This window comes from Aythya ferina, assembly GCF_964211825.1.
Source record: "Aythya ferina genome assembly, chromosome: 3".
NCBI classification, from domain to species: Eukaryota; Metazoa; Chordata; class Aves; order Anseriformes; family Anatidae; genus Aythya; species Aythya ferina.
In genome coordinates, this window is record NC_140298.1 from 39,002,217 (window position 1) to 39,021,575 (window position 19,359).

Sequence of the window (19,359 nt, forward strand, 5' to 3'; positions counted from 1 at the left end):
GGGGGTCCCTCCATGGTGGCAGTGCAGGGCCGTGCACCCTGCGGTGCTCTGGCGATGGGTTTGTTGAGAAGCGGAGTGAGCCTTTCTCCCCTTGCCTTTGAGCTTGGCTCTTCCCAGCCCCTTTTGTTGCAGCACCCTGTCCCCTGGCACGCTGCGTCTCTGCGGCTGGTGTGACCCTGTGGACAGGGAAATACTCCCCTGCTCTGGGACAGAAACAGCTTGGGCTAAAGGTACATCAGATAGCGGGCTCTGCTGATTGCCTATCAGTTGTTCTCAGGAAAAGAAAGCACCGAGAGCCGCTCGGTTTTCTTTTAGGCATTTCCCCCGGGTGGTGAGGGCTGGGGGCAGTGAGTTGCTCCAGCCCAGAAGGAGCAAGGAGCTGCCCCTACCCGGCGGAGGCATGGTGGCAGCGTGAGGGCGGCAGCACACGGGCCCGGCACTGGAAGATGTCGTGCAGAGAGCCCTCTGCCATGGAGGGGGGCGGCAACGATGGGCAGGCTAGTGAGGTGAAGGCTTTGGCACAGCCTCCCAGCAGTATCAGCGTGCGGGGGGTCTCCTACACCGTCAGGTAGGACTGGAGAGGGTGGCAGGGGGAGCCCCCAGCTGCTGGGAGCTGCCCTGACCTGGGGATGGAGGGGAGAGGGGCAGGGACAGGTGGGCTGTGGGCTTGGCTTCAGCCCAGTGAAGACTGGCGGCCATTTTAGGACCACCTGCCTCATGGTGCTGGGCCGCTGCCTCAGGGTGGGGTGGGCAGCTCGGAGGAGGCAGAGCAGGTCTCTTCTCCAGAGCCAGGAGTTTTTCTTCAAACGTATTTGAAGAAGATGCTGTAAAGTATATTTCCTGTGCTTGTGTGCTTCACGCAAAGCTTTTTACATACATCTTCGGTGTTTCTTCCTTTCTGATGTTTGTTTTCCAAGAGAGCGTGTTGGCCCCTGGTGGAATGTGCCTTTGTACCATAAAAAATGGACTCGGCAAATACTTAAAGATGTTTCATTTCACATAGAGAGTGGCCAGATCATGGGGATTTTAGGAAATTCTGGTAAGTTGTTTTTGTACCTTAAAAGAATAAAATCAGAGTTAATACTAGTGACTTCCACGGTAGCCTGAATGTGACTGAGGTCTGTGCTTTAAATAATGAAATTGCAATTGCTTTTAACCCTTGCATTGCGAAAACATGACACTTGTTTTCAGAGTTCTATCTTCTGTCATCTAACTGGCAATTATAACTTCAGTAAGATATTAGGTTACCTCTTAACCCAAATGGTCCACTATAAAGTGTGAATTTCTGTGAAGTAAATGCTAATTCACACACACACGTTCTAGGTTTCCATTTACTTCCCTATTTCTTTAACGTTATTAAGGAAAAAAGATTTGTTCTCATGTCTTCATCAAAGTGAGGCTATCACACTTGGGATTGCAAAATTCATCTCATCATATGATTAATTTCTTTTGTTTGAAAGGATCTGGGAAAACAACACTTTTAGATGCAATATCAGGAAGACTGGGACATAAAGACAGTTTCTTTGGAGAAGTATATGTGAACGGCCGTCATCTGAAGAAGGAACAGTTTAGAGACTGCTTCTCTTATGTACCACAGGTTAATCTCCTCATTTGTTTCTGTATACTATACTTCCTCCTGTGTATTAAAAAAAAAAAAAGGGGGAAAAAGGAAAGTGAAAGTTGCTATTGTAATGCACTATTGTATTCTGACTACAGTTTTGCAATTTCAGTAGTGAATGAACGTGTGTGAGCAAAAGCAGTATCTTAATTCCTACTGAACTAACTCCTGCTTCCTTCATCTCTTTTCAGAACGATGCTTTGCTAAGCTTCCTCACCATACAAGAGTCTCTGACCTACACAGCTTTACTCGCTCTTCAGAAATGCTCCAACAGTGTCATCAAAAAGAAGGTCTGTATATTATCATCTTCCACCAAAAATGCAGACATGACATCATGTAATGCTTTCACTGACTGTTTTATGTTTAAGAGGTTTCCTGATCTTTATTCTGCGGCTGAGTAATCCTCCTTCTCCTGAGCCAGGAGTAGAACACGGACCCCTCGGCGCTAAGCACTTCCACAGGGAGCTTGTGGTGATGCCTTGGGGAACAGCCAATATGATGGCACAAAACTCTTCAGCCCAAAGCTGCAGCAGTTAACTGCTGCCCGATGTGCTGCCATAATATAGCATACAGAGTTCAGCTCCTCGTTGGCATCTAGGAGACACGTGCATCTCTGGGGCGCTTGAGGCCATGCATGCTGGCGAGTCTCATGAACAGCAGACATGTCTTTGGCACTATTCTGGCTCCTTAGGTGCTCTCTCACTAACCAGGGCAGCCCTGCAAAGCACTACTAAGCTCCTTACAAGCTCCCTTCTGCATAAAACAGGTGTGTTTCTGATCTACTAGAGGGCTCTTTTGGGCCTCTGTTGAGAGTAAAGATTAGATGTGCCTAATCAAAGGCGCTAGCTTTCTGTCTTCTCCCTTCACCTGTCTTCCATTCAGTATTTCATACTGCACCCAAATTGATTTGCCTTTCTGCTCCCTTATTGTGGAAGCAAGACCAGCACGTTATGTTTAATAGCATAACTTCTGGCACCACCTCCAAAATGCTCTTCTCTTAATGTCAACTGAAGCTAAAATCCTACTCATTTTAGAATAAATAGAAATGAAAATGCATTTTAAACACTAATTGAAGTACTGTATTAAAAATAATCAAATTGAAATGAGGCCAAGTACCTTCCAACTAGAATGGATAAAAGCAGCATATTGGGAAAGTCTTAGCTTAAAATTATGCCTTTTTTCATTATTTTTTTTTTCTCCCTGAGTATCTGAGTTGGACAGTAATTAGTCTTTCTAAATTGTAATTATTTTTCAGGTAGATGCAGTTATGGCTGAGCTGAGTCTTAGCCACATTGCTGACAAAATAATTGGAAGCCATATTTTTGTAGGAATTTCTGGAGGTGAGAGGCGTCGTGTTTCAATTGCAGCCCAGCTATTACAAGATCCAAGTAAGTACCCCTGTGTGGATTTTCAGAGTAAAGCAGAGCAGTGTCACTTTCTGCACCTGCTATGGACTTTCATAAACCACTTCAAAATCCAAAAGCAATTTTGTTCTATAATTCAGCAAAAGCTAGTCTAGCAATAACGGAGAAGGGTGAGCAGTAATTCAGGTCTGCCATTAATCTATTAGTTGGTCTTGGAAATCAGTGAATTTTAAAATCTTAGGGACTGAACATACGTTTAGACCTGCACTTACCCATTTTACCTCTTTCTGGGCTCCCTCTTCCCATGTACGAAATGTTGGTTGATGCGTTGATTGATGGTTTATTGAACCAATTAGAGCTGTACATAAGCAAGCACTGAGTTTTGTAGTGGAGTAGCTGTCATTGAGCCACGTATGTGTGAGTGTCACATAAATGCCAAAGTCAAAAAGACAGCGCATGAACTTTGCTCACTTGGAATGTATACAAACAAAACAGAGTAAATTGCTCAAGAGAATAATAGCCCTCATGTTGTATTGCTCTTGTTAAGAATCCAAATATTGATGCATACCATGCTCTCGATGTGGTTGTAGTTTTACTGTAAAGAAAACCAAGTCAGATGAATGAAAAAGCAGAGTAACAGAGTGAGTAGGATTAGCCATGGGAAACAGCATTGTAAATTGCATCAGTTTTAAGATGGTTTCTTAAAGGTGCTAGAATCTTGCAGAGCCAATGTATACCACCCATTTCTTGGACTCCAGAGACCTTACAGCACTGCAGATGCACTAGGACTGCACACCAGGCAGGAGGGAGAATGTAGATTCCCCAGGCACTGTGTGCTACTGGTGATTCCTGGATAGTTCACTGGGGGCATTCATTGCTCACTAAGCTCATGTTACAATAATCCTGTGTAAATAAACCTGTAAGTTCTCCTTCCTCCTCTTTAAACCCTAACTGAAGTTGAGCTGCCCTCTTCCGTACTTTATCTTATCTATGTGAAACCAATCTATTTGACTGTAACTATTACCCTTCCATGTGCAATAAAATGATAAAGAAAATGAAGTTAAAAAACACCACTGCTCTCATTTATAGAATTATATGTGCCATATTTCAATATAACTCTTAATTTGCTCACAATTAATTCACTATGTATATATATCCTTAATTAAGATGACAACTTCAGGTTAACTCAGTTATATTTACATTTGTGTACATGATGAATTTTATCTTAGAAGCAGGTGTAGACATTAAATCTGTTTTGGTAATTTTCTAATTTCACCTGAACATAGGAAAAAAAAAAAAAAAAAGATTATGCTATGATCTTGCTGTAGTTCTTTGTCCTTATTCCTAGTAGCTGAAACTGAACCACTGAAGCTAACTACAGATGAAATATCAAGTCACAATAATAACTGTGCCTGCTCTGCTTACACATGGAACTTCACATGTAAAGCAATTTCTACAGTATTGGTCATGCTAGCTTGAAATGCAGAAGCCATAACATTTGCTCTCTGTTTGCCTGAGTTTTAATGCTTTTTCCTGTTGCTCCACAGAGGTCATGCTACTTGATGAACCAACAACAGGGCTGGATTGCCTGACTGCAAACCAGATTGTCTCGCTGCTCTCAGAGCTTGCACACAAAGACAGGATTGTGATTATTACAATTCATCAGCCTCGCTCAGAACTCTTCAGGGTAAATTACATCTACTTGTTACTTTCTCTTTTACTAGCTTTTTTGTACTTAAGTTCTTTTGGGGATAAAAGCACAAGGTCCGGTATAGTTGCCTCAAAAAGCTCCTTTACTTCCTCCCTGTGTAAATTCAGCCTTGTCTTTTAACCTTGCAGCACTGGCCTTCTGCCACTTGCAGGGTGTGCTAGGACATACGCTGCTCTGTGCCAATACTGCAGATGCTGACTGTGCACGTAACATTTGTGATAGGAAGCTATCCAAATAAAAAGTACTGGGAGAAGCCATGTAAATCCCCCAGGTGTGCTGGCACTTTAAAAACTAGCACTTTATCAATACATATTGCTATCTCAGTAATGCTTGCAGCTCAAGACAGAAGAGTGACAGTGGATTTAAAGTGGCCCTGGTGCTTTGGGAATATGGGCTGGTCACAGCTGGCGGGAACCCTGTCCTGGCAAACGTACACCCAAACGACAGTGCTGTTGAAGTCCTTAAGCATTTCAGGATAATCTTCCCAGAATTTGGGGGATTGTGCAGGTAGAGGCTATTAAATGCCAAACGAGGTCAGTCAGTAAGTAAAGGTGCAGTGAGAAGTGAAGTCCCCAGGTCTCACTTCTGTTTGTGGATTACCTCTGTACGCTGCTGGCTCTGATCATTTTGAGAATCACTAGTTTTAAGAGCTTACACATGTGTCATCTTGCATAACCATTAAGAGGAGTGACGGAAAGGACAAACTTCCTTTGACAGAAATATACTAAGGAAGTTTGAATGTGTCAAAACTACTTTTCCTGTCAAAGCATTTTTCTTACCAAGACAAAGCTGTACTCAAGCATTAATGTACTTCTTCTCGGTACGTGTTGCTACAATGCTAATTTGCCCCCACAGTTATTTGACAAAATAGCCATCATGAGCTTTGGAGAAATGGTTTTCTGTGGGAACCCTATGGAAATGATCACATTTTTTAGCAACTGTGGCTATTCGTGTCCTGAACAATCAAATCCTTTTGACTTCTATGGTAAGTCTATCTAAGTTGCTTTGGTAAGAATATGGGCTTTCTTCAGACAAACAAGTTGTTTTCTTCTCCAAGTTAAAGTTCTTTTTCCAGAGATAGAAGTGTGTTTGAATTTTTCTCTGACTTTATAATTGTGCTCAGCTCAAAGGAGAGAGAGAGATGGGCCCATGGTCATCCATATGTCCACAGACAACATAAAAACAACACAAGTTTGCAGTAGGACTGAAAGACTGCAGAAATGAGTTAATTACCAATAAAAAGGGAATCTCATCTTCATGAAACCTGTGAGCTCCTGATAGCATCTCCCTATGGCTGTCCATTGGACGTAAGAATACCAATTTCATCCCCAAACTGTGGGAAGTCTCGTGCTCTCACAGACTTTCATAATGCCAAGCAACTGAACATGGTTGTTACATGGAGGGAAAGGTAGAAAAAAAATATAGGATGACCAAGGGATGAATTTCCAGACATTCACTGTTTGAGATTTTAGAAAGTTTGGGGAGTTTCTAGTACTAGGGTGAACTACTGGAGCTGAATGTATGGATGCTTCAGGAGGTAATGATAGCAAGCTGTTTGCAATTTTTTTATTTTTTTTTAACCAATTCAGGATCAAAAAATGTCTGCAAGAGATTTTGAAAATGAGGCTTGGTTACACTGCAGGGCATCTGAGTACCTGATCGAGTGCAAAAATGTTTGAAGAACATGTGAACGTCTTTTTGTGTGTGTCTCTGCACATGTACGTGTGTGAGTGCTGACTAGTTTGTAGGCTGACTTCTAACAACACAGCTGAACAATAAGCAGAGAATTTGACCAATGCAAAAAAAAACTGTGTTCAGAAACAGCACATTGAGAGGAGGCAGTGTTTTTCTATTGTCAGGATGGCATCCTAACTAAATTCAGAGAGAAGAGAGGATGGTTGTTGACATGACGTTGGAATGGGATGAAGCTGAAAATACTGGTGTGACAGTGAGGATAATTTTGTCTTCATGAATTTGAATAGTCTTGAAATGCATAGATGATTTGAGATTTAGACCCACATTTAAAACAGCTTGGTAAAGAAAGTACTGCATTCTTCAAATGTCAACCTTTGAATGTGACAAGAAAAGGAAAAAATACAGTTTAGAGCAAAGAATCATCAGAATATTTAGTCTTTGGAAAATTGGTAGTTTATATTTTTTGTGTGATTTAATGATGTGAATGAAGGGACAGATTCTGATATCATTTACACCAAAAGTAGAGGAAAATAAGATCTGATGTATTGAGCATGGATTATATTGTTGAAAAGCTGCACATTGTAAAAGTGCAATTGCATGATAGACGTTAGATATCTGGTCCAGAAGTGAAGTCTTCAGTTTATGCTGACCATTGAATAAAATTATGCTAAATTCCAGCTTTCAGAACACCAGGGAAGTGTTCATAATCTTAATTTGGGTTCTGAGCACAAATTAAGACTCTTGGACAAGGGCTACAGATACCCTTTGCTTTTGTATTTTGAAGTTGAGCATAACACTAAAACTGAAATCTAAGGATGATACAAACCTTAAAAACAGGTAACTGTGTACAGCTGTTCCCGAGAACAACAGTCTGGTTTTTGAAATGTCAAATAATTCATTGCTATTAGGGTTAAGGAAGATGTTCACTACATTTTTGCACTACTGATGAATCCACATGACTTGTACGAATAGCATGCATAAAGTTCCCATCTGCCAAGAAGAGTTGCTGGTGTCAGGAAATAGGGATCGATGGATTTATCAGAAAGGGATATTAATGCCATGAAGTATTCACAGTTCATAAATATGTTCCATGGCAGCAAGTAATATTTTCTTTGGCTTGTGCTGAGCCTGCTAGGGGCGCTTGGCCTGCACAACGTCTTCTAACTTCATGTTAACATGCAGTGAAGTGTCTTTGCAGAATGAGCTCAGACTAACTGAAAAATAAAGCTCCAGGGTTATGGAGGAGCAGGCAGAAGACACAGGAGAATCAGGGAGCTGTATCAGAGTATGAACACCTGAGAGAGATGTGACCACAAAGCCGTCTTTTCATCCACATCATTGCTCACCCTCCGCTGGGGATCTGTCTCATTCTCAGCAGCAGTAGTGCTTCACGGGTAGCACAGCTCTGTGCTGTGCAAGGAGAACACTAAAGGGCTGACCAGCACCCTGCTAAGTCCTTGCAGTCCCAGACACAGAACCCCACACCTTGAAGGTCCTACAGGAGCCCCAAAACATGGAGATGGCTGCACAGTCATTCAGTCACACTGCTTCAAACAGAAGGGAGGAGTGAAATAAACTTCACCTCTTGCAAGAGGGGAATAGCTAAGAATGGAAAGCGATATGTATATATAGTAAAAATGTTGTAAATTTACAGTGGATCTGACTTCTGTGGACACCCGAAGCAAGGAACGTGAACTTGAAACCTACAGTAGGGTTCAGGTAATCACATCAGCCTACAAAAACTCAGAGATCTTTAGCAGAGTACTGGAAGCCATTGAAAGGACAAGGTGTATGAAAGATCGGCCACCTATACCATTCAAAAACAAAGACTCACCCGGTGCCTTCTCCAAATTATGGATTCTTTTCCGGTAAGACTTTTGTTTTGTTTTTTAAAGAATATTCCTTTGCTTTGTTTTCCTTACCCACTAATCTCTCAGGCTTTTTCCCTGTTTGTGTAAATGCACTTTCTTGGTATTTTGGTCTACCACAGAATTCACAGAATTTCCTAGGTTGGAAGAGACCTCAAGGTCATCGAGTCCAACCTCCAACCTAACGCTAACAGGCCTCCACTAAACCATATCCCTAAGCTCTACATCTAAACGGTTTTTGAAGACTTCCAGGGATGGTGACTCCACCACTTCCCTGGGCAGCCTGTTCCAGTGCCTCACAACCCTTTCAGTGAAGAAGTTCTTCCTAACATCTAACCTAAAACTCCCCTGGCTCAACTTAAACCCATTCCCCCTCGTCCTGTCACCAGGCACGTGGGAGAACAGACCAACCCCCACCTCGCTACAGCCTCCCTTGAGGTACCCATAGAGAGCGATAAGGTCACCCCTGAGCCTCCTCTTCTCCAGGCTGAACAAGCCCAGCTCCCTCAGCCGCTCCTCGTAGGACTTGTTCCCCAGGCCCCTCACCAGCTTCGTCGCCCTTCTCTGCACCCGCTCAAGCACCTCCATGTCCTTCTTGTAGCGAGGGGCCCAAAACTGAACACAGTACTCGAGGTGCGGCCTCACCAGAGCTGAGTACAGGGGGACGATCACCTCCCTAGCCCTGCTGGTCACGCTGTTCCTAATACAAGCCAGGATGCCGTTGGCCTTCTTGGCCACCTGAGCACACTGCTGGCTCATATTCAGCCGACTGTCCACCATCACTCCCAGGTCCTTCTCTGCCTGGCAGCTTTCCAACCATTCCTCTCCCAGCCTGTAGCTCTGCTTGGGGTTATTGCGCCCCAGGTGCAGGACCCGGCACTTGGCCTTGTTGAACTTCATGCAGTTGACCTCAGCCCATCGGTGCAGCCTATCCAGATCCTCCTGCAGAGCTTTCCTACCCTCAAGCAGATCGACACACGCACCTAACTTGGTGTCATCTGCGAACTTACTGAGGGTGCACTCGATGCCCTCGTCCAGATCATCGATGAAGATATTAAAGAGGACCGGCCCCAGCACCGAGCCCTGGGGGACGCCACTAGTGACTGGCCTCCAACTGGACTTGGCTCCATTCACCACGACTCTTTGGGCCCGGCTATCCAGCCAGTTTCTAACCCAACGAAGCGTGCGCCAGTCCAAGCCAAGAGCAGCCAGTTTCTTGAGGAGAATGCTGTGGGAGACGGTGTCAAAAGCCTTGCTGAAGTCAAGGTAGACCACATCCACAGCCTTTCCCTCATCCACCCAGCGCGTCACTCTGTCATAGAAGGAGATCATGTTCGTCAGGCATGACCTGCCTTTCATAAACCCATGCTGACTAGGCCTGATCGCCTGCTTGCCCTGCAAGTGCCGCGTGATGACTCTCAGGAGGATCTGCTCCATGAGCTTTCCTGGCACTGAGGTCAAACTGACAGGCCTGTAGTTTCCCGGGTCTGCCCTCCGGCCCTTCTTGTAGATGGGCGTCACGTTTGCTAGCCGCCAGTTGATTGGGACCTCCCCCGATAGCCAGGACTGTTGATAAAATGATGGACAGTGGCTTGGCCAGCTCCTCTGCCAGTTCCCTCAGTACCCTTGGGTGGATCCCATCCGGCCCCATCGACTTGTGCACATCTAAGTGCCGTAGCAGGTCACCAACCAGTTCTTCATGGATAATGAGGGCCACATCCTGTTCCCCATCCCCTTCCACCAGCTCAGGGTACTGGGTATCCAGAGAACATCCGGTATTGCCGCTAAAGACTGAGGCAAAGAAGGCATTGAGTACCTCCGCCTTTTCCTCGTCTCTTGTAACTAAGTTTCCCCCCGCATCCAGTAAAGGATGGAGATTCTCCTTAGTCCTCCTTTTTGTGTTGATGTATTTATAGAAACGTTTTTTGTTATCTTTAACGGCAGTAGCCAGATTGAGCTCCAGATGAGCTTTGGCCTTCCTAATTTTGTCCCTGCACAGCCTCGCTACTTCTTTAAAGTCCTCCTTAGTGGCCTGCCCACTTTTCCAAAGCTTATAAACCCTCTTTTTCCTCCTAAGATCAAGCCACAATTCTCTGTTGAGCCAGGCCGGTCTTCTTCCCCGCCAGCTCGTCTTTGGGCACGTGGGGACAGACCGTTCCTGCGCCATTAAGACTTCCCTCTTGAAGATCGCCCAGCCTTCCTGGACCCCTCTGCCCTTCAGAACCGCCTCCCAAGGGACTCCACCAACCAGTGTCCTGAGCAGCTCACTTCACTTGTGGCAGCTCACTACCACTTCACTTGCCTATTTTTTTCATACTCCTTTTTTCAAGGACATACTGCATGTAAGATTTTTTCAAAGCTAAATATCCTACCAACATGTGGTCAGTCATAGCTAACAAGTATTTTGTTATTGTTTCATTTGCAGGAGGATAACAAGAAATTTCTCCAGAGATAAGATGGGCATCATCATGCGTCTCCTCCAGAATCTTCTGTTTGGCTTGTTTGTAGCATTTTTCCTTCTCAGACTAAGGACTGACATAAGAGAAGGAGCAGTGCAGGACCGTATGGGGCTTATCTACCAGTGCGTGAGTGCCCCCCCCTACACAGGGCTGCTCAATGCTGTTGCCCTTTGTGAGTTTCCGTCCTCTGTTCTGTGCAGCAGCAGGTATTGCTGCTGCTATTTTGTAACTAGGAATAAGTATTTTTGCAGATTAAAAAGATCGTTTAAAAGATCCTTACAGTTTTAGGTAATGTCAGAGTTGATGCAGAAGCATGAAATTTAAAAGTGAAGTTCCTGCAAGCTTTGCTATGCAGAAAAAGATGAGTGCATGAGAGAAGCTCCAGGTTCACTGCACTGAAGGAAGGAATATGCTCTCATCCCTGCCTCTCCCTTTTTACAGCTGTGGAGGTGTGTGTGGAGGTGCTGTCATGAACTATGCAGGAACTTGCCTGCATGTAGCACTGTAAAGGCAGGACAAAGTCTAGGTTTAAAGTTTACCATCTTAAGTAAGATCAAATCCAAAGACACGTGGTAAGGGTGGAAGTACAAGGCAGCTTTGACAGCAAGCAGGGATAATTAAATTTAAGACTATTATGTGGTGATTATGTTTTTATTAGAGGGTGTTTCTCTTAGAGCTACTATAGATTAGTCACACAAAGACCAACAGTAGTTTTTATTTACAGCCCTAGAAACTGTTCTGCTCATGTAGAGAACATAGACTTCTGTCATTTTTGCTAGAAACAAGTTTTGTTTCTTAATTCAATGAGGATTTATTTCTTATGTATTTAATTATATTTAATCCAGTTCCACCTTTACGTGCTATCAGTGACCAAGAAAGTAAAGATGGCTTGTATAAGAAGTGGCAAATGCTTTTAGCTTATATACTGCACTTCCTGCCCTTCAGTGTCATCAGCGTGGCAATCTTCAGCATCTTTATATACTGGTAAGCACTTGTTGCACCTGTTGGATTGTTGTTTTCTTGTTATTAATTTCAGTTCCCTTGTCAGCAGTAGGCCTCCTGGTGTGGCTTCATGCTGTTGTCTCTCAGAATCATTCAGATCATTACAGAGAAAGTTTAAGGAAAGATGATGCGATTTTAACTTCTCTTTTTCAGGCAGTGCTAAGACTAGGTGTACATTTCTAGTAGGAGGTGTTAAATAAGATCAGGGACTTAAGCAGCCCTTAAGACTTACCAGTCGTGCCAAAGGCCAGCTGAGCACTGCTGGGGTATTTGCAGGAAGGCTTGGTGTTGCAGGTAGGTCACACTCTGAATGCACACACGCAAAGTTTCACATTTCCTTGAGTGTTTGGGATTTACCTACAGCATATGTTTGTGATAAGATCCAGAATCCTCTCTTCCACTCTCCAAAGAAAAGCACAAAAGTGGATTTCTGGTACTGAGAGAAAGGATTTGATAGTAAAATTGCTTCCCCCTGTACACTGATTTCCTCACATCATTGTGAAATATAGCACAGAATTTGGTGATGAAATATTTTATCCTTTAATTGTTTCACCTGTCAGATAGGCCTGGTGTTCTTCATTCTTGTTCCGTTCATTTCCCCCCTTCTGCTTGCTTATTCTGAATTTAATACAGTCCACGGTTGCTATAGTAAGGTAATAGCAAGGTAGCGAGGGACCCATTTCTGTCCTTTGGTCTTTTTCTGAGTTGTTTTCCTCACTGTGAAAGGAGCGGGGTGTACTGCACTAGAGCTTATTTCTGTTTTCAAGTGGCAGCTGATGTCTGCAAAATGAATGCGGTGACTTCACGCCTGCTGGTTTCCCCAGTCACACCACGGAGCTCGAATCCAGCGGGCTGTAGCATGAGACTTGGTAGCCTTGGCAGTGCTAGGCTAACGGCTGGGCCTGATCATCTTCCAGATCTTTCCCAGCCTGAGTGATCCTGTGACTCTAATCACAGAGTGACAGTCGGCGGTAGAGCAGGTAGCAGCCACTGGCAGGCTTGGTGGTACACAAGCACGGTGCCCATGAGCATCACGAGCCTCTGCTTGCCACTTAATCCTTAACAGACAGGAAATTCGTATGGCCACACTTTCCCCTTGTGCTTTGGTAGCTTCAGCCACAATCAGCAGTAAAGCGTAAAGCTCTTGGTTCTAGTTAGCAGGCAATAGTTACTGCTGTTAGCCTGTGCGTGTCTCTGCGGTCTTGTAGTTGTTTGAAAGCCATCAGTAAGCGAAGTGTCAGAGTGACTTTGTAGTGCCCTTAGGCCTCTAAGGGCTGGCAGTTCCTGTGGAATTCTGAAGATTGGACCTGCACAGGTCCAAACTCTGCTCAACTAACTTTTGAGAGGCTTTTATAGCCTCTGGTGTGCATATTTACAAGCCATTTTGTCTCGGAGTTTGTGTATGCAGGCACATAAAGGCAGAACTGAACTCTTACCTGATCAGGCACACGACAGGTCCGGCCAAGACCAAGTACAGCCACTTCTGCATGGCAGTCAACTAAACACACGCTATTTGTGCATTTTCCCAGCGAAGGATGCCTCTGGGAAATGCACCAACAGTTTATGTTGTCCTACCCTTCTATTGCTGTGATTTTTTTTTTCTTCTGCTTCTATTCCTGCCCTGATTTACTAGCCTGGATCTGCATAGCTCATAGTAAGCAGTATTGGAGCACTTCAGAAAAGGTGATACTTCAATGCTAGGACTTTGGAGAGCTGCTCCTTCTGTACCAAGCTGTGATTAGAGGTTGTTAAATACCCGCTCGCTCAGTGACTGTTTAATACTTGAAGAGTCCATGTTCAGCCACCTATTTATAATAGCGATTATTTCAGTGTTACATGCAAAAAATGCTACAGAAAAGACTGTGAGAAAATTAATAGTTCTATTTTAAGATCATGGTTCAAGCATGGTGCATTATAAAAAAGACAGAAGGCCCTGAGCAATGAAGATGAAAAAGTAGTGTTGAATACCTGCCTGTTAGCTAAGCAGAGTATGCAGTACGTACCTAGAACAAGGCAATTTTGGTGTGAGGTATTGTGAAAAATGATTAGTAATATGGCACCATATAATAAAAGGTTTTGTCATCTGTCACATATGCTACAAGGCTGAATTGAGTTTGCCAAGCAATTGCTGGCTTTTCCTAACTTTTTACTCCTTAGCACAAATTGGGCGTGGTGGTACATTTCCTTAATTAATTGAGGGAAAAGGTAGGAACAGCGTGTTGTTTATTCAAGAGTGTACGAATCTGGAGGAAGTTGCATTTGGATGAATTACAAGGGTGCTGAATTCAATTAGCTTTCCTTTTGATTAGGATGAACGTATCCATTTTTACGTTTGCAAGGACAGTATCAGAAGTACAAAATTCCCTCTTAATTATCTGCATAATGATGTTCTTTTCAAATGTAACTTACATAAATAACTTAAGCGTATAGACTGTGAAGGTGGGCCGATGTTAGTTTAAATGATCTTTAAAGCCATGGTGGTTATCTTGAAATAATACAGATTTCTCCTAATTACATCTTTATACGTATATACCCCGTTTTAATCTAGATGGAGAAAACCTAATGTGTCTGCACACATGAAATTAAGGCATGGCCTTCCTGTTAAGGCTCCAAAGAACGTGCAAGGAGCTAAGGGATAAACGGTTCACTTAATGTACTGTGATTGAAAAAATGAATAAAGCCAAAAATAGTGGTTACATTTCAAGTCTAGTACCATGTTTTTAAAATTTTCTTCTGTTCATTTTTTTGTACAGGACCGTAGGGTTGTATCCTGATGCTTTCAGATTTGGAATTTTCTTTGCTGTTGTCTTTGCATGTCATGTGATTGGTGAACTACTAACGCTCGTAATGCTTGGTGTGGTTCAAAACCCAAATATAGTCCAAAGTGGAGTGGTGCTGCTTAACTCAGCAGGTGTGGTAGTGGGAACAGGACTTGTAAGGTAAGAAAAAGTTTTATTTATGGTGTTATTGTTAAAATAGTCTACCTATAGAGGAGTTTCTTGAACAATCTGTGTTGCTTAAGTGCAATCATGCATAGGTAGCAAGGGAACAAAAGTGCTGCTTTTATCTTCAGAAGAAGAACTATCTAATCACGTTAGATGTTGTACTAAATACAAATGCACACATAAATAATAGTGTTACATATCAGCAAAGATACTAAAATGTTTATTTTTTTCACTGTCTTATTTTGGAAATAAATGGGAGATAAAACTGAGCAATTCAAATCAGACAGCTCAGCTGAATACTTTCGGTAATGCCAACATGATTCCCTGAAATGCTGTCCATTTTAAAGGATTCTTCAAAAAAAAAATCTTCTGGATCTTTCAGTAACAGTATTTAGTAACAGGTACTAAATACTGGAATTATGGTTTTAGGAAAAAAAAAAAGTTTTTCTCAGTTATCTTAGTAGTGTTCTTCTGCAGTCTAGTCATTATAAATTTCAGACATTTTTTTTCTGTGTAAAGTCAACAACATAAAAATGTTAAATCAATAATTAGTTTTATAAGTAGGAAGAAACATTAAAATTCGCTTGCTGCATCACTGTGCATATACATGTTTTAGCATGGTACGTGAACTTTGACGAGTTTTCCCCTTGCATGTCAGCATTGAAACTGTCATTTCTTTGAGAAACATCTCAGAATAAACATATTAGTGAAATGTGTGCTTCAGATGCCTAAAAAATATGATATGCTCAACTGAGCCCTTTCCAATGAAAATGAAATAAGCTTAACAATACATGGCATTAGGTTGTCCTCAAGAAAAGCATGAGTCTTCACAAAGCTGATGATGGCTGTTCACAGATCTCAGCTAATACTTGTTTATCAAATAAAACTAGGTTGATATCAAATTAATGTGGCCCCTACCTAATTTCAGGAATATATATGTTTCTAATAACAAGACAGTTATTCCTGTTACTGTAGTTTTTTAACTTTTAAAAATAACGTGGTTTTTTTTTTTTTTTTTAAGTATTAGCCATGTCTTCGTTGTAAAGTGAGGCCAGAAACCACTCTAATTAATATTGTGAATCTCTGTGATAATTAAACTTCATAGACAGTGAGATATATTAAAAATGGCGTTTGTTGTTGTTTTATTTGTTTAATTATAAAAAGTCTTGCAAACTTCTAGGTGCCAGAATTGCCCAGTCTTGTTGAATAATAATATTTCTAAATGTTCACAGTCTACTTCTCTTCATATTCTTCTTTGCTTTATTACTGTGTCCAGTGACTTGATGCTCAGCCTTTTTTAGTTTTGAAGATAGAATGAGGGGGTGGTGGTTCCAAATGTAGGAACAGGGTAGTGTTTATATTAGTTCTTCTCATTTTCAGTTTATCTCTGCAAAATGAATATCAAAAACTTCGAAGAATTATTTGTGACTGCCCATAAACAACTTAGGACGGAATTCTATGACACTGCACAGTGTCATAAAGACAGAGACAACCTTTGTTGCTGTCCCCCCATTTAGCACTAAGACAGACTTTGTTTGAAAACCCTTCATGTACAGCCAAGAAGTCTTGCTGTAACAGCCGATAACCAAAGTTAAGAGATTGTTTTCATTTGGGGCAGAACTGGCTCTTGGAATGTAGCAAAAGACAATTTAACTTCTCTGTTTCTTATAGGACCATAGAAGAAATGCCACCACCTTTTAAAATACTCAGTTACCTTACCTTTCAAAAATACAGCAGTGAGATTCTTGTAGTCAATGAATTTTATGGCTTAAGCTTCACCTGTGGTAAGTGTGCAATAAAAAAAAATCTTTAAGACTAATGTAAATAATTTTAATGAGATGTTGAGGCTTATCTTCCTTCTGCAACCAATAAAAGTATCCTGATAGCTTAAAGATTTAGACGTGTTAGCTGTTTAAAAAAAAAATCAGCGATTAGTAAAGACTTACTAAAACTCGGTATCTGCAAGCTAGAGAAATATTTGACTACTTTTTTTCAACTATTTCTCATTCTTTCAGTTGTTTTTTTTTTAAAATATTTTTCTTCTTTGTATGTTATTTTATTCCCCTTTGAGTTGATTTAGAAAGTAAACTTGGCAGCCTGCTATGTGCTTATCACAACTATTACACATAGAGTATCAACAGAATTATGCAATGCAGGATCAAAGATTGGTGAAGGGAGCAGTACAGGAAACACCTGAGCACATTTTTCCTCTAATTCTAGTGAAGCTTCAGTTCAAATGTGTTTTACCACAGCAAATACTGAGCGGCTTAGATCTCTGTCAGGTTGTGCTTTGCTGTTTGTGAGCAAGATAAGTGGCACAACATTAGAATCAGGTTGGAGATCAGAAGGACGATGTGAATCCATCACCAGCAGTAAGCTTACAGCTCTGGGCCTGCCCTAAGCTGTTCTGGGCTTTGTAGCCAGGTGTCTGTGCTTCTCTCCAAGCAGAGACACATTCCATATTCTTTATCCACTCACTGTTCGTCATCAATCTCTCCTGTTCCCTTCACTATAAGAGGGCAGGTGGCACCTGTTTGATTATGACCATGCAAACACCTGTTAGAAAAAGGCTCCATGCCTTTGGTAGTGACCATCAGCAGCTGATGGTTAATGTGAATGACGCAAGTCTGTCACCTTGGTTCTTGAGGCCCCCTCTAGACTACCTACTTGAAAAGCCATAAATCTTTTACTTGGTATGAACAAAACAGAAAGCTCCTAGTGAACCCTTGTTCATTTCTTCAAAAAAATAAGGCATAGATTAACTGCAGAAACATATGGATTCTCTTACACCCGAAGAGTGGGACCTATAGCTACGAGCAGTAGTTCATTACAATAACGTTAAGGCTAGCTACATTACATGTAAGAGCTAGATACTGGAGCCTGAGTTTTGATTTTACCAATTAACCTACTGAAGGAATTAATTTTTTCTTTTGACAGGGGGAGTCAACAGTTCTACAAGTAATTCTGCATGTATATTCTCCCATGGCATTCAGTTCATTGACAAAACCTTTCCTGGTGCATTGTCCCGGTTCACAATGGATTTCTTGTTGCTCTATGCTTTTGTACCAGTACTTGCTGTTATAGCAATCCTGAGCTTCAAAATAAGAGACAGAATTATTAGCAGGCAGTGAAAAAAGGTAGTAGGTCTGACAATATGTAATTTAAATTTTACTTTCTTAATTTCATTATAGTTGAAGTCTTGATTTGCTGGATTGTAGATTTCAGAATTTAAATGACCAAACATAAAAAAAAAACAAAAAACAAACCACATTCATCTTCTCTTGTTTGTACTAACTGGATGCTTTCCATCTTGAAAAACAAGCTTCTCTTAAGAACGTGAATGACTTCATGCTATTCCTTGTACCCCACTCCTAAATTAGCCATATCAACAGTATTATATGTTTGAAAAGGCTTTTGAATTTAATTTAGTCTGATGATGTTGTCATTTTTAGCAATATATCTCACTGGTGCTCTAATTCTTTCCCCAATTTTGTTGTTGTTATTTTTGTTTTAACCATTACCAATAAGCCAAGGGATATAATTGCTAGTAACTGTTTCTCCTAGAATTGTATTTAAAATAGTATGCTTGGTTTTGGTACCATTTGGGAGATTTGTAGAAACAGACTAACTAGCGTAAATAATGACAGAATCAAGAAGTCATTTCACTTTAATCTTACACACACTGTCCAACCATGCCACCGAGTACAATGATCATTATGATCTTTAAGCAATATAAAAGTTACCAAACATGTTTTAGTTGTGTAAATGATGGTAGATCACAGAAGACAGCTGTTATTATATCTGTTTGTTCTTCTCTTTATCAAGTTTTAAATCCCCTCTTGGAAGCACTTTGTGAATTACTAGGAAAAAAAAAGGTAATAAAGTATCAGTTTAAGTAGGGAAAAAAATGTTTCCCTTTTTTTGGAAGTGATGTAATTTGTATCTTTGTTTAAAATTTTTTCTTGTGGCTTTGCTAACATGTGAAAGAGTCTAATTTATCCAAATGATAAATAGAAGTAACTTCCCAAATTGAAAGACTAGCAGATGCAAAATACCTAAGTTTTATAACTTACTTTTCCTGTTCAAGGAAGAAATTATTTGTTCACTGAACAAATAGTGTGTAGCTAGTGATTACATTGTACAGATAAGTATACTTGTATCTTAAAATTCCATAATAAAATAATTTCAGTTTTGAGACGACACACATTTTAACAGGGTACGAAATCCTCAAGTTAGTGCAACTTTTCCATTTAACTGTGAGGCCAATTTTTTTTTTCTAATTATCTTTATATATAAATATCTTAAATCAGAAAAAGTAATCAGTGAATAAATATGTTAAAAATAACTAGAAAGAGATGGAACAGTACCCAATTAGTTTCTTTGCCATTTTTATGCCCATGTAAGGATGTTCAGCAGGGAATATTCTTACAATCTGGTCTGCCAAGTGCCTGTTCAGGCATTTACTCTCTGACAAGTCTACAAGGCTTAGCTCTCAAAAGACACATCTGGCCTTAATCCAGATCTTGACTTGCATATTCTCAAAAGACTCAGGCCAGCTAAATTATAGTGAGGAAATCCATGAAGAGAAAGCTGTATACAGTTTAGGCTAGCATTTCCCAAGTTTAGGCTGAATGTGAAGTAATTATGCTTCTACCACTAACCAAGTATCTGTCAAACTCATTAGAAAGAATTCCTAG

General features: G+C 41.3%; 2 protein-coding genes across 2 annotated transcripts in view; one reads left to right on the forward strand and one right to left on the reverse strand.

The window, feature by feature from the left end:
* Positions 1-19,359, reverse strand: part of DYNC2LI1 (dynein cytoplasmic 2 light intermediate chain 1) — a 55,447-nt gene that overhangs the window by 15,242 nt on the left and 20,846 nt on the right. The window lies entirely within an intron of this gene.
* ABCG5 (ATP binding cassette subfamily G member 5) lies at positions 125-18,138 on the forward strand. The gene is made up of 13 exons (XM_084514647.1): positions 125-568; positions 918-1,039; positions 1,461-1,597; positions 1,810-1,908; positions 2,874-3,006; positions 4,530-4,669; positions 5,549-5,678; positions 8,043-8,256; positions 10,682-10,887; positions 11,561-11,699; positions 14,471-14,656; positions 16,334-16,446; positions 17,600-18,138. The coding sequence occupies exons 1-13, from the start codon at positions 447-449 to the stop codon at positions 17,791-17,793; spliced, it is 1,935 nt and encodes a 644-aa protein (XP_084370773.1). The 5' UTR covers positions 125-446; the 3' UTR covers positions 17,794-18,138.

Coding starts and splice junctions, on each gene's coding strand:
- ABCG5 (XM_084514647.1), top strand. CDS start 447: ATGTCGTGCAGAGAGCCCTCTGCCATGGAGGGGGGCGGCAACGATGGG. Junction 1,040..1,460: donor GGGGATTTTAGGAAATTCTG/GTAAGTTGTTTT, acceptor TTTGTTTGAAAG/GATCTGGGAAAACAACACTT. Junction 10,888..11,560: donor GCTCAATGCTGTTGCCCTTT/GTGAGTTTCCGT, acceptor TATTTAATCCAG/TTCCACCTTTACGTGCTATC.